At 43.3% G+C, this 14,344-nt stretch overlaps 4 protein-coding genes across 4 annotated transcripts; 3 read left to right on the top strand and 1 right to left on the bottom strand.

The window, feature by feature from the left end:
* Positions 1–2,400: 2,400 nt before the first annotated feature.
* On the top strand, positions 2,401–4,148 carry K444DRAFT_645840 (MFS general substrate transporter; the record flags this gene model as incomplete). Its single annotated transcript, XM_024885133.1, has 3 exons — positions 2,401–2,565; positions 2,633–3,779; positions 3,835–4,148. The coding sequence occupies 3 exons, from the start codon at positions 2,401–2,403 to the stop codon at positions 4,146–4,148; spliced, it is 1,626 nt and encodes a 541-aa protein (XP_024731906.1).
* Positions 4,149–4,230: 82 nt separating this feature from the next.
* K444DRAFT_645839 (erythromycin esterase) lies at positions 4,231–6,065 on the top strand (the record flags this gene model as incomplete). Its single annotated transcript, XM_024885132.1, has 4 exons — positions 4,231–4,942; positions 4,995–5,064; positions 5,102–5,522; positions 5,991–6,065. 4 exons carry the CDS (start codon positions 4,231–4,233, stop codon positions 6,063–6,065), a joined length of 1,278 nt encoding a protein of 425 aa, XP_024731905.1.
* Positions 6,066–9,080: 3,015 nt separating this feature from the next.
* Positions 9,081–9,959, bottom strand: K444DRAFT_538447 (FAD-binding domain-containing protein; the record flags this gene model as incomplete). The annotated part of the gene is made up of 1 exon (XM_024875541.1): positions 9,081–9,959. The coding sequence occupies one exon, from the start codon at positions 9,957–9,959 to the stop codon at positions 9,081–9,083; it is 879 nt and encodes a 292-aa protein (XP_024731904.1).
* K444DRAFT_645837 (Aristolochene synthase from penicillium Roqueforti) lies at positions 9,958–12,071 on the top strand (the record flags this gene model as incomplete). Its single annotated transcript, XM_024885131.1, has 7 exons — positions 9,958–9,996; positions 10,571–10,610; positions 10,869–11,087; positions 11,151–11,237; positions 11,292–11,478; positions 11,531–11,913; positions 12,013–12,071. The coding sequence occupies 7 exons, from the start codon at positions 9,958–9,960 to the stop codon at positions 12,069–12,071; spliced, it is 1,014 nt and encodes a 337-aa protein (XP_024731903.1).
* Positions 12,072–14,344: the final 2,273 nt, after the last annotated feature.

Raw genomic sequence — 14,344 nt, 5'->3', positions numbered from 1 at the left:
TAGTTATATAATCCGGTACTATAATACTAGACCTAATAGCCTTAATAAAAAGTAGTATAATTATTAGTATTTAATACTTTCTTCTAATAATAAAAAGAATAAGGGGCAAATATAGGGAAACGGAATTACTTATATACTACTAGTATAACTAGCTTTTCTAAAGCTCCTATTACTAGGATTTAATCTACTAATTCTCGGTACTTTTCCTAGAAATAAAGTAGTTTTCTATATATATAACTAACGGATCAGCTATTTATAAAAATATAAAGTATATTTTAGTAATAAGGGGAAGTTTAGAGCCTCAATTAGCCCTAAAGAAATAAGGGCAGTAGCCTATTTAAATACAAATCTGAAAATACTATTATATAACTAAATAGGTAATTTAATTAGAGATTCCAATATATATTCAGATAATATTATATAAATAAGTATTAATATAAATATATATCTCGATCCCAAATAGTAATAGCTTATTATATCTATTAATTAACCAAATCCAGTCCGGTCCAGGTATAATATATTCTCTCTTCTTGGACTATATCCGTTATATTTATAATATAATTATCTCGGGATTCAGAAATTATAATATTATATATAAGCTCTTTTTATAACTAATAAAATATATTAGTAAATAAGGCCCTAATCTTCCAAGCTAGGGCAAAATAATAAAGTATAGAAAGACTAACCGGATTACTAATAAATCTTATTAATAGAAGTATATATATAAATACTACTATTTATAACCTATAACCCGCCTATTATTTAATTTACTCTATAGTATTACAAATAATTACTCGTCCGCTACTTGCCTATCTATTATAGTTATATAGCAAATAAGACCAAGCTTTTTATATATATAAATGACTCTAGTAATTAAAGCTATATAACCGCAATTCTTAAGATCCTCAAGTATTTCCTTATTTATATCTCCCAGATAATACAGGATTATAATCTATATATAAAGAAAAGATATATCTGCTATTTAAGTATATATTTAGATATTTCATTCTTATAATTACTATTAGACTATATACGAATATAACTAAGATTCTATATAAATCTTTTAATCTATTTATAATTTTTCTTAATATAATATTTACTATAGCCTATTTAGTAAAGATTTATAATATAACCTAAATAGATTTATTAAAAAGTTATAATATAACTTTAATAAAATTTACTAAGTTATTTTAATAGAGATTAAGATTCAGGATATGCTATTACTATTTATACCCCATAAGTACTTTTTTAGTAATATAACGTTACCCAAAACACTCGCGAGTAAGGTATTTACCCCTATTTTTTGATATAGTAATATAATTATATTAATTTAGATTTACCAAAGAAAGTATACTCAGCCGGCTTCTTAGTTATTTTTATAATAGTTTAATTTTCTATTATTTCTTAACCTCGCGGGAATATTTAAGGAAATTATTAGAACCCTATTAAATTAGTATTATTTCTGAAGGGCTTATAGCCTGTAGTTATCTAACTATAGTAATTTGTGAGTTACATACTCAATTTTATCTTATACTACTATCGGGCCTAAATTTTAGTATGAATTTTATACGCGTAGTATAGGCCTCTTACTGGTCGTTAATTAGACAAGCAAGCAGCCTTACTATTATTGCGTTATCCAAGCCGAAAGTCACGTGGTGGGTGCTATATCCCTAATTAGGAATTCTGCCTTGGGGAGGAGGGGGGGGGGGGGTGTGCGGGGCGCCAGTGCGAAAATCAGAAAATCAGAAAATCACTTTTCGCTTCTCGGATTTGTCCGCTAGCTAGCTGTGGGCCTCAGTATGATGGCTTATGCGGCTCTTTAGATAGGTTTCTCCAACATTTTCTCCCGTTTGATTGTTTTGTCCCTCTTAATAAGCATTCAATCAGCCTTATTGGCTACTCGCTGCGAGGGCGTCTCTGAACTGAGATCTGTGGCGACACCTCGTGATTGATTCCCATGCATAGCGCTAATGCACGTACCCCTGCTCATAATATTTCCGGCAAGTTTCTAAATTGCATTCTCTGCCTTTTAAGTCCGTTAAACCCCATTCCTTTTTGTTCGATGTGAACATTTCTAATGATCGTAACACAAGCAGAGAACGATGTTTACAAATCGAAGTTTTGTGTTGGAACTGTGCCTCCGTCTTTCCAGCGTTTATTTATCACCATCTGTCTGATTTGAAAAGTCATTCCTATCCATTCACTTTGCCTTTCATATTCCATCCTTCATAAAACATCTTCCCACTCGCACCTTCCTTTTCAGGCCTTGCCGCATTCAAACGGCCTCCAACCACAAAACTTTACTTCGACTCCTCTTGGTACCTCGCGGACACAGACAAGATGGAGTCCAGCAGTGCTACCACAGAGAAAACACTGGCGACTGATAATTTCCCACCAAACATGGAAGCAGCTGCGGATGGAGGAAAAGAAATAACCAATACCAATGGTCAGATGACCTCCATTCACGATTCCGAGGTGGTTCAGGACGAATATCCACATGGTTTCCGATTGGCCGTTCTTGTTGGAGCTGTCTGCATGACTGTTTTCTTGACATCTCTAGATCAAGTAAGTCAAACTTTAGCCACTGGAACACCTTGAATCTTTTGTCCAGAAATTCTAACACGAGACATAGACAATCGTCGGCACAGCAATCCCCAAAATCACAGACGAGTTCCACGGTCTCAGTCAGGTATCCTGGTATGGCTCGGCCTACTTTATGTGCTTCGGCGGCTTCCAATCGTCATGGGGCAAAGCTTTCAAATACTTCTCCCTGAAATCGACTTTCATCGTAACGATACTGCTCTTTGAGATCGGCAGTCTGATTTGTGCCACGGCACCCAACTCGAACGCATTTATCGTCGGCCGCGCTATCGCTGGTATAGGCGGAGCTGGTATTTCGACTGGTGGGACCATCATATTTGCCTTTTCTGCGGAGCCGAAGAACAGACCAACGCTGATGAGCTTCGTGGGAGTCGCATACACTATCGCTGCTATTCTCGGACCGTTGCTTGGTGGTGCATTCACGCAGCGTGTGAGCTGGAGATGGTGCTTTTATATCAATTTGCCTCTGGGCGGTGCCGCCCTTTTCTTACTGGCCATATTTTTCCACACTCCACCCGCAGCCAAGCCGCTTAAAGCGAACTGGAAAGAGAAATTCTTGCAAATGGATCCCCTGGGGATCGTTTTGGCTATGGGCTGCATCATAAGCTTCATTATCGCTCTGCAATATGGAGGACAATCCCATGCCTGGAACAGCAGCGTAGTTGTCGGTCTACTTGTTGGGTTCGTTTTACTCTTGCTCGCATTAATAGGATGGGAAATCTTCCAAGGTGAGTATGCCATGCTGCCACCCAGATTACTGAAGCGGCGTGCTCTCTGGGCCGGCTGCCTCTTCCAGCTCTTCTTCTCTGGTGCCTATTTTCTGCTCCTGTATTACCTCCCTTTATTCTTTCAGAGCATTCAAGGCGTAAACGCCATCCAGTCTGGGGTACGTAACCTGCCTTTGGTCATCGCGGGTAGCTTCGCTATAGTCATAGGCGGCATAACCGTCACCATAACGCGTCTGACGACGCCCTTTATGGCCATCGGCTCGGCATTGGGCGCAATCGGAACCGGCCTCTTGTACACGATGGACGCCAAAACGAGCACGGGGAAGTGGATTGGTTATCAAATTCTTCTCGGCGTTGCTTTTGCGTTCCCTTTCCAAAACTCCTTGAATCTCGCTCAAGCAGACGCAGAAGACGCTGCTGATTTGTCAACCGTGTCCTCTACTATCTACTGTACGTCTCTTCCCCTTTCATATTGTAACAAAAGTGGAGCTGACATCCCATCAAGTCTTCCAAGTTCTCGGCGGCGCATTCAGTACTTCCGCAGCACAATCCGCATTCGTCAATCGAGTCATCTCCAGTGTGCGAATAACTGCCCCTGAAGTAGACCCTCAACAGTTGATATTCATCGGCGCAACACAACTCCGAGTTGTCTTTCCCCCTGATCAGCTCCCTGGGGTCCTGAGCGCGTACTTGGAGGGTATCAAAGCTTCTTTTGCGGTTGCTATTGGTATGGCTGGTGTTTCTTTTCTGATATGTTTTCTGGTGCCGTGGAAGAAGCTCCCTGTTGGTGCTGCGGGTAGTGCTGTTCCTGCTGGATAGGGCTTAGGATTCGGTGGAGTGGAATTGTGCTTTAAACGTGCGACGTGGAATTGCAAGCTCTTGAAGAAAATCTATTGTCAAAATGCTTCCACCCGCAGCTGACCTCCTTCGTGACAATGTCACTATTCTTCCTCCAGTCTCCGACCCATCGTTTGCGAAACACTTCCACAAATTTGGCCAATACAACGTCGTTCTCATCGGCGATGGCAGCCATGGCACTTCCGAATTCTACACTGCTCGAGCGAAAATAACTCAACATCTGATTGAGCACCATGGCTTCAACGTCGTCGCCGTAGAAGCGGACTGGCCCGATGCTGAAGCAGTTGATCGCTATGTTCGTCGTCGTCCAGGACCGACAACCAAAATTGAGGTCACAGAAAATACGTCTGCGTTCAAGCGTTTCCCGACATGGATGTGGCGCAACCATGAATTTCACGACTTCGTTGAATGGCTTCGAGAATACAACAAGGCCTTGAAGATGGACGATAAAGTCAGCTTCTATGGGCTAGACCTCTATAGCGTGGGTACTTCCATTCAAGCTGTGATCAAATACCTTGATCATGTTGATCCAAAGATGGCCAAGATAGCTCGGCAACGATACAGTGCTCTTGGACCATGGGTTGAATCTTCCCAAGAATATGGTCTCGCCGCTCTGGTGGGTGCTTTTAAAATTTGCGAAGCCGATGTCCTGAAGATGCTAAAGGATTTGTTGAACAAGAGGATTGAGTATTCCTCGCACATGGCGGACGGGGAAGAGTTTCACAGTTCGGAGCAGAACGCTCGAGTGATTGCAGGTACGTTTTCCGACCTGATGTTCCAACGTTCTCAAGCTGATAGAGTGAGTAGATGCAGAACTCTATTATAGAGCCATGTACAACAGTTCCACCGAGTCCTGGAACCTTCGGGATACTCACATGTTCGAATTCCAAAGCTGTAATCTGGGCACACAACAGTCATCTAGGCGATGCCCGAGCTACAACCATGGGCAAGCTTCGTGGCGAGATTAGCCTTGGACAGCTTTGCCGCCAAGCATTCGGCGATCAAGTGCTCAGCTTCGGGTGTGGAACTCATACCGGTACCGTTGCTGCTGCTGATGAATGGGATAGCGATATGCGGATCATGAACGTAGATCCCAGTCTTCCAGGCAGTGTCGAATATTTGGCGCATCAGACCGGAATCCCTAGCTTCCTCGTGGACTTAAGGGAGGGCCATTGCGACGACGAACTGAGAAAGGAGTTGATTCAGGAGAAACTTGAGAGATTTATTGGGGTGATCTATGGACCAGAGACTGAACGCCAGAGCCATTATTCACATGTGATACTGGCAGATCAATTTGATGGGTACATCTGGTTCGATGAGACGAGGGCAGTTACAGTCACCGTCAACTGATATTAGGTCAAGCGAAGTTTTACACCAAAACTCGGTTACAACACTTTCCAAACTATCCACAATACGAGGTTTTTATAGTAAAATCCTCCTCATGCAATCGTTTATTGGATCATTCCCCTCAATTCTGCCAATTCTAATAATTCTAGAATTACGTTATCGTAAAGTTATATAGGGGTAATTCTCGATGTAAATAGAAAATGCCTTCCTTACACCCAAATTCGCTTATTTTCTTAGCGAAAATTGGACCGTCGCAATTACGACTTAATTAAACAATATGTATTTAATTCCTAGCTTAAATGGAATCGTATAAAAGTTAGATTATATATTAATTATAAAAGACTATAATCCGTAGAGAAAGTTATATGTTGTAGGCGTTGTGGTATATAGTACGGGAGAAGGCGAAATGGCGATTTTTGGTGGGGTTTAAAAAGTAACCTAATATGAGTTGCCTAGTACTGTAGGGCTCTGGAGGTGCATCAGCCGAAGACCCCGTTGGAGTTTAAGGAGACGTACCCTTTCGGAATGTAATTCTCCGTATGTATTTTGAATTATAATATCGAATTCGCAGTATGGAAATGATCTTGTATGAATCTCCAGTTTTAATGACCGTTGATGGAGGAGTGGAGGATTTGCACTGGTATCGATTCTGCAGTTCGTGCTCAATATGAGAATCATCAGACAATTCTTGGGTAATTGGAGAGTTTGAAGAAAGGAATGCAAGAGTACGAAGCACCCTAAGCTGAGTGAACCAACTGCGAGAGCGGCATCCAGGAAGCAAGCAAGACAACGAGGAGCGCCAAGGAGTATAACTTGGAAGCTGTGAGTGGTGGCACATCGGACGCATTTGGATGAAGGAGAAATAGCAGAGGCTTGAGCTCCGGGGGAGTGGTGTCACAGCAGCGTCTGAATGGATGCTCAAAGAAGCAGTCCATAGAGACTTTCCTTTAAGGTCAGGGAGTAGAGCTGTTACAGCAGCCCCCAATGAATGCCTCGATATAACGTAAGAATATAGAGCAGCTCTCAGAGACTCACTAGCATCGAATTCTGGTTCACGGCCCTAGAGTTTTCGCGGCTGGCAGTACAGCAAGGCAACTATAATGTGTCAAGGCATTCATCCATAGAAATTCTGATATCGGGCACAGGCATCAAAGAGGTATTGTTTCCTAACTTGAGGTCCCGAAGCTGTTTCCCCAATGGCAATGGGATCTCGATCATGCCAGAGCAGCCTTTCCTGGAAGCTTCATGATAGGCAAGTATCTGCAGTTTTCGGTAATGTTGCAAAGCTTGGCCACGTTGGAAGCTTTTGCTGAGTGGAGAAAGGGGTCCAGCGTGGAAGTTACAGAAAAATCTCTATACTTCAGCAACAACTCTCATATTCTTCTTCTTTACTGTTCTCAATAATGTCTTTTATGATGGAAAAGATTTGAGGAGAAGACAATGAATTGATTCCAAATCCTTGATGCTATTGGCATAGGAAAAGCCCTGCACTATCACACAGCAGCATGCAATAGAAGCGGGCTCTTTTCCAATATTCTATGCTGAAGAGTCATAAAGCTTCGTTTAGCAAGAGAGTGCATTCAACAGCATCTGTTTTGTTCTTCAATATACCAACACTTGAAATGCACTGAGAAGGTCATTGTTAAGGAAAGCAGGGCCAGTCATATATTTAATAGTCTCATACAACTCCCTTAACAATATAAATTTCCATTTCTCATCACGCAAGAATGGCATTGTGACCCAAGAAACTGGTGTACTACCTACCAACAGCAGATGCTCCACAGGGCTGGCGATTAACGGCTGCGGTTTTCAACTGGCTCAACCACCCTTCTCTTCTCACAGCAGTTCCAACTGGCCAAGTATGGGCTTGTGAACAGAGCCTCGACGTGAATCCGATTCTCGGTATCTCGATCACTCATGTAGTCCAAACCATCCTTGCCAGCGATCCTGCCTATTCCGATATCTTCCAAAAAAAAGTGGACTGGATCGGTTGCCCAACTTGCATCACATTACGTTCAGCATTGGTACTCGAATCACGGATCGTACAGCCGAAGGTAGAACAGAAGAAGAACGAGGCAAAGAACACCTGCATTACGAGATCTTGGTCGTTGCGAAGACTTATGACTCTGCGAACAATGCCCTACCTGTGACAGACAATGTTACCTACTTCCCTAGATGCTACGGTGGTACTGATCTTTGTTTTGATTCGGACTGGGGCTGGAGCAAAGCGTCGCTCACTATGCTGCCTATCTTGAACGACATTTTCCGAGAGTGGCAATGCATCGTAGAGTATCTCAAGTACAGGGTTAGTCTCTTCCCAGATCGCGGTTTCCCAGGTCGCGATCGACCACAGCATCCGTTGCTTCATATAGATGTCCTCAGAGAGGGAATGGATTTCAGAAGAGCTACCTTGAGGATCTCTGGAACGACAATAATGGGAATTCTGATGGTGGACGGAGTTCTTCAGTTTGGCGTAGAGGACGATAGAACATGGCAAGAGCTTCGGAATGGACGATGGGAGGATCTTTGATTTCGAGCAAGCTGGTTGGTCATGAAGCTTCGTTGCTATGCACTTGTCCGGCTGAGCAAGCACATATGTGAGCCGAAGAAGTTTATTTTTCACAAATGACCTTCGAGACGCAAAGATATTTTGTGAAGTTTACGATTCTATGAACTCGCGCTCACCAATGGTCACACGTACAGTACAAGAACCAGAACTCCATTTCTTCCCCCTTTCCCACCCTTCACCTCTTACTCAAATATCTCAAATCGTATTTCGAAAGTAAATCTGATTGTGAAAAGAGCATGTGAATTCGATATAGATATCTGAAAAGGAAGGGTGTGATAGTAACATGTTCATCATCTGATCCTGAGATGGGTGTTCATTGGCTGACCTTTTACTTTCGTGTCGGGGATAATAGTTCACTCAAGCCTTCTGGCACTTTCTGCTTTAGCGAGGGATATTGTTTAATATGAAGAGAATCAGAGGTTTTTGGGTGGCGACACTACAAATTTACACCCAAGCATTTTTGAACTGTTACCCCTAACACGAAAGTACAATCAGCCCCTCTCACACCAGCGTCAACTGGCCGAGGTCTAATTAGATCATGGAAACTGGGCCTGGTTACCATTCGAACTCTGGTACAAAATCTCAAGCAAGCTTTAGATATCGCGAACCAAGAGTGCATGATAAAACGAAGGCAAACGCACTCGGGAAAAGTGAACCTGGCCTCTAGGTTATTCCGATTTATAACAGCCCTAACAATAACCCCAACAACAGCCCTGATAGCAGCACTAGCGGTAACAATAGCACCGGCAGTTGTTGCAGCCACCCTCTGCCCAGCCGTCATCCTCCGCCCTGACCTTAGCCCTGCTAAAGCTGTACACGGCAGCCAGGTTTTTGCCCATGCCGTCTGAGCTGCTCATATAACACGAAAAAAAAAACACGAAAAAAAAAGAGGGTATAAAGGATAAACGTAACGCTAAATAAAAAAATAAAAAAGTAATGGTTAAATAAAGGTTAAAAAAGAAAATAAAAGTAAAGGGTTAAAGTAATAGGGGTGTTAAGTTAAAAAAGGGGGATAAAAGGAAAGAGGCGACTTGGAACGCTGCCAGGTTCGGCCGCATGTTGACATCCGTAAAGGCTGGTGGAATATTTGTAAAGTTGGCGAACGCAGCCGGTGCAGGATCAGACCCTCTGTGGAAGAAGTAATTTGCATAGAGGAATTCTCCAGTGCTGGGAGTAATTATGGTGATCGGGTCAATAGCCGACATCGCATTATCAGACCCTCCATAAGGTGCCAGATAGTTGGCTACAGCATGCACATACTGGTCATAGTTCCCCGGTGTATAAACATACTCTGCCAAACCTCCGTAGATATCAGTCACTTCGTAGGTGGCGATATCAAAGCGTGTGACAATTCCGAAGTTACTGGAGCCTCCCTTGAGTGCCCAAAAAAGATCGGAGTGTGAGCTACTGTTGGCATTGACAATTGCTCCACTAGCCAGGACCACCTCATAATTGCGGATGTTGTTGAAGGCCCAGCCATATTGTGAGCCAACCCAATTAATGCCCCCACCTAGTAGTAAGCCCGGAACACCCACATCACCGAATCTGCCCCCAGCTATCCCAAGGCCGTGAGGTGCAAGCCAACCATAGACAGCGCCCCACCGCAGGCCAGCTCCCAGTTGAGCAGTTTTACTTCCGTCCACCAACTGCATTGTTTGAAATTGGACCATACTTATCAAGACCCCATCAGTAATTCCATTGGATCCTGGCTTGGCCAGATGACCTCCGCTTCGAACAGCGAATTGAGTGTTCGTAGCCTGCAGAATTTGAAGAGCGCCGGCAACATCTGCAGCTGATTTGGGCTCAAAGACGCAAGTGGACTGAAGAAAGCATGTCTGAGACCAGACAGCTAGCATGCAATCAGTTTTCTATGCAGGTAATCTCACTTTACAGGTATGCAACTCACCGGTCGTCCCATTCATGTATTCGCTCGAGCCGGGGAAAAAGGTCTGGCTGGGATAGCGCCTGGTAAGGACTTCACATCCAGTTCCATGGATACCATTAGCTTCAATTGCACCGGTGCAGATACCCAGAACTAGGAAGTAGAAAATACTGAAATTGAGGGTGGGAGCCATAAGACCTTTGGAAATTGGTAGATACTTTGACGCAAAAAGAATGCAGAAGAATGCAGTATGAGCAGGGTCAGGAACGAGGACAATTACAGGAACGAAGATCGGAGAGAGATGAAATGATAGGCGGCTGCTGACCGCCTTGTGAACACAGTTGGCTTGGATTTCACCTCAATCTGAGTCATGTATCAAAAATTCTATTCGCTGATCCTCAAAATTCTGAATCCTTCAAGACAATCCTGTTCGAAAGAGGTTATGGCCTTGGAGACGTGCGCAGGGAAAGGCTGTCCTCGGCGAATTTCCTATTTGGGAGAAGCGAGCTTATCTCACGGTACGATTCCCTACCAGCCGCGAAATGCAATATCCGACTGGATCTCGGGATAATACAGGCCACCAAGGGAAATGTCCGAGAAATAAATGCCCACATTCGGCCAAGAGGTGTGTGAGAGAATTCGAAGTGTTTGCCAAATACGCTCCTTTCCGATATATTCCGTTGTGTTGGCCATCTCTATGTCTTTGAAATCTGGACTCGCCAAAATTCATCTGCAGTTCTAAGCACGCCACCGTATCTCCTAGAATTTGCCATGAGTACTCTTGTTGCATCTCCCTCTGCATCTGAGAATGCCAGCAATCCTCATCTCCATGAGATCAATTTCGAGAGCTCATCTATAAACCGTTGGAAATGGCAACAACCAGCATCTATATGGAATCCACTCTGTCATCCAAATGTCGAGGAAGTGAGCTCAACAGTCGACCAATATTTCCTTGACAACTGGCCTTTTCCCGACAAGAAGGCAGAGAAGACTTTTCTGAAAGCAGGTTTCTCAAGGGTTACATGCCTGTACTTTCCACTTGCGAAAGATGACAGGATTTCTTTCGCATGCCGGCTGCTTACAGTCTTGTTTTTAATAGACGGTAAAACATATCCTCATGAATCTTGCACCGAGATGTAAGTTCTAGGCCTAATATTTTCTGCAGATCTTTTAGAGGATATGTCACTTGAAGATGGCCAGGCTTATAACGAAAAGCTGATCCCGATTTCACGTGGAGATATGCTTCCAGATCGTACGTTCATCCCCAGTGTAATCTTTGGGCATGAGGCTAACTTTTGATTCAAAGGCTCTGTGCCAGTTGAGTGCATTGTCTTCGACATCTGGGCTGGCATGCGAGGCCTTGATAAAGAACTTGCGGATCGAGTTCTCGAGCCAACATTCGTCTTCATGAAAGCACAGACCGATCGCGAACGACTGTCTATCAAGGAACTTGGCCAATACTTCGGATATCGTGAGAAGGATGTGGGCAAAGCGTGAGCACTGCCTAATCCTCAGAGGAGTACTTACTTACGACTAAACCTCAAGTCTATTATCTGCCTTGATGATGTTTACCATGGATATTCGGCTGTCGCCAGAGGAGCTTAGTTCCATGCAACCACTAGAAGAGAATTGTGCTAAACAGATTTCTGTTGTCAACGATATCTACAGTTGGGAGAAGGAACTCCTTGCTTCTCAGTCCGGACATAAGGAAGGATCGGCTTTGTGTTCCGCAGTTAAGGTCCTGTCAGACGAGACATACCTTGGTATACCTGCCACCAAACGCGTATTGTGGTCCACTGTTCGCGAATGGGAGCTTACCCATGAAGAGTTGGCTGCTAAAATACGAAGAGCTCCAGAAGGATGCAGCAGCACAGCTCAGGCTTACATGAAAGGATTGGAGTATCAGGTGAGCGGTAATGAGCTTTGGAGTAGGCTGCTCGTGGGGGACCCCATGGGGGAAGTTTTGGAATTCTACTTCCCCCGCGGGTCCCCCCATGGGTGAGGATATATTGATCCTTCCCCCATAGGTTTCCCCGCGGGTGATAATAGGGCCCCGCAAAGTGCCAAGGTTTTCATAATTACATAAAATAAAAATATTATTAATAACGTGAGTGCATAGCGAACCGGGCAGTATAGCGAACCGGGCACTTTCTCTTGGCATTTCTACAAAAATCACAATAACTCAACCAAATTAAGTCAGAACAAATTTATTTATTCAGAATCTTCTTCCTCTGAGGTCTCTATTACAATTTGACATGTGCGCGAGTTATGGCCAGTCTCATTACAATTGCCACAGCGTCGCACGCGCGTTTCTATCCTTGGCCGACAACCACTCCCCGACTGTATATCCTGCTTAATTTGGTCCGCCACATCTCTTTCGTCCATTAGCGTCTGAGCCTCCTGTAGATTAAATGATCCTCCTGTCTGTAAACGCGATTTTTTGCGATTACGACGCTTACTTAGCGTTTCATTCGCTCTGCGGAGATCTTTGACTTCTGCCTCTAACAACACCAACTTCGCCATTACTCTAAACATACCTTTACTAAACTGATCGATAGCATCTAAAATTAAGGTCGGCGAGCTTCCTTGGTGTCTTGCCACTCGATTCTTAATAAAAGTACTCTGGGAAGTAGCTTATAGTGTATTGTGAAGGGTCTGGGAGGTCCATGGTTGGGCGGTGCTCAGCCGGGAGTTCTGAGGCGTTGGGGTCCGTAACTTGAGATCTAAAGCCGATATCACTCTTTCCGAATCAAAAGGAACGAGTCCAACTCCTCTAAACCCTCCCTGGACATTACTTTCCGTCAGAAACTCTTTAAATGCAGCTCGAAACGCAGGAATAAAGTCCTCCTTAGTCACGTGAATATATTGCTACTGCATTAAATCCTCAATTTGTCGACCGTAAAACTTCTTGAAAGGCCCAAAACACCCTACATCAAGAGGCTAAAGGATATGAGATGAATAAGAAGGCATACAAAAAGTGATTATATTGTGGGCTTTACAGTATTCCTCAAATTCGACCGAATAGTAACTTTCGTGTCCATCAAAGACCAAAAGGCGATAAACACCGAATTTCCGGGATACAGTAAACTCCTCGAAGTGACGAACCCAATCCATAGCTACTTCATTCGTTGTCCAGCCATTTTAAAAGATAGCGGCGCACCATTGTAATAGGAATTCCACTTCGTCGTACCAGGAATTGAGGTGAGTTTTCCCCGCCAAAATCAGGAACGGCGGGACTGCGTAACCGGTCGAATTAATAGCCTAAACAACTGTAACCCATTCCCTATTACCAGACTGGATCTTCTTTACTTATGCCCGGCCGTCAAAGCTTGTTACGACCATTCCTATTAAAATCTGGCCCATTATAAATCCGGTCTCGTCAAAATTGTAGATATCGGCGTCCACGACTACATATTTCGCAATTATATTCCGTACAAGCTTAAACCAGGCCCGAATTACGGCTGGGTCTTCGCATTTGGCCCTCTAATAATCGTATTTACGTTGAAAACGCGTCCGGAGCTCTGATCGCCGTCGTACAAAGTTCGCAGCCCATCATGGTCCGACACGTTTCCCGTCGCGTATCTCAGCGATGCGATTTGCCATATCTTCAACCACACAAAGCCGGGAAGGGTATCCTTTAGAATCTAGCTCAAGAATACGCTCAGAAAGCACGTCCTCTTCTATATCTGTAATTTTCCGAGAGTTAGCTAAGATATCGCGTCGAGAAAGTATACCGCATAGTCTCTCGCCTAGTCTGCGATTATCCACTTGGTAAATCTTAACTACGCGCCGAACTGATAATTTTAGGTTTTGTTTAATAGCTTGGATAGCAAGGTTCAATTGGGCTTCATTAATTTTTTGAGACATCTTATGATTAATTTAAAAATGATTTTTGAAAAGGAAAAAGAGTAATGCCAAGAGAAAGTGCCCGGTTCGCTATACTGCCCGGTTCGCTATGCACTCACGTTATACTACATAATTATTATATAAAAATAATAATATATTTTAAAAATATATTATAATAAAATCTAGTATAATAATATAATTATAATTTTAAGATTATATTAGATGAAAAATTGGTATGATATATTAAAGTGGTGGGATTTTAGTAATAAATCGCTACTTTTCGCCCGTGCGCACAGAGTAATGTCACCCACTGTTGGACAGGATTGATGGAGACATTAAATTACCGAAGCTAGCTTTAACTAGATGATAATAAATATGTTGAGATGACAGGTCAAACCCCTGACTAATCTGTGTAATTGTCTCTATTGCCTTGCGGACTATATTAATGACCGCTTTGTCCTAGGGCTTGTTTTTAACATGTTATCTTAATTTACAGATTATATTAATAACGGC

This window comes from Hyaloscypha bicolor (assembly GCF_002865645.1).
Source record: "Hyaloscypha bicolor E unplaced genomic scaffold K444scaffold_126, whole genome shotgun sequence".
Taxonomy (NCBI): domain Eukaryota; kingdom Fungi; phylum Ascomycota; class Leotiomycetes; order Helotiales; family Hyaloscyphaceae; genus Hyaloscypha; species Hyaloscypha bicolor.
The sequence above is the reverse complement of the archived record's forward strand: the minus strand, read 5'-3'. Positions and strand labels throughout refer to the sequence as shown.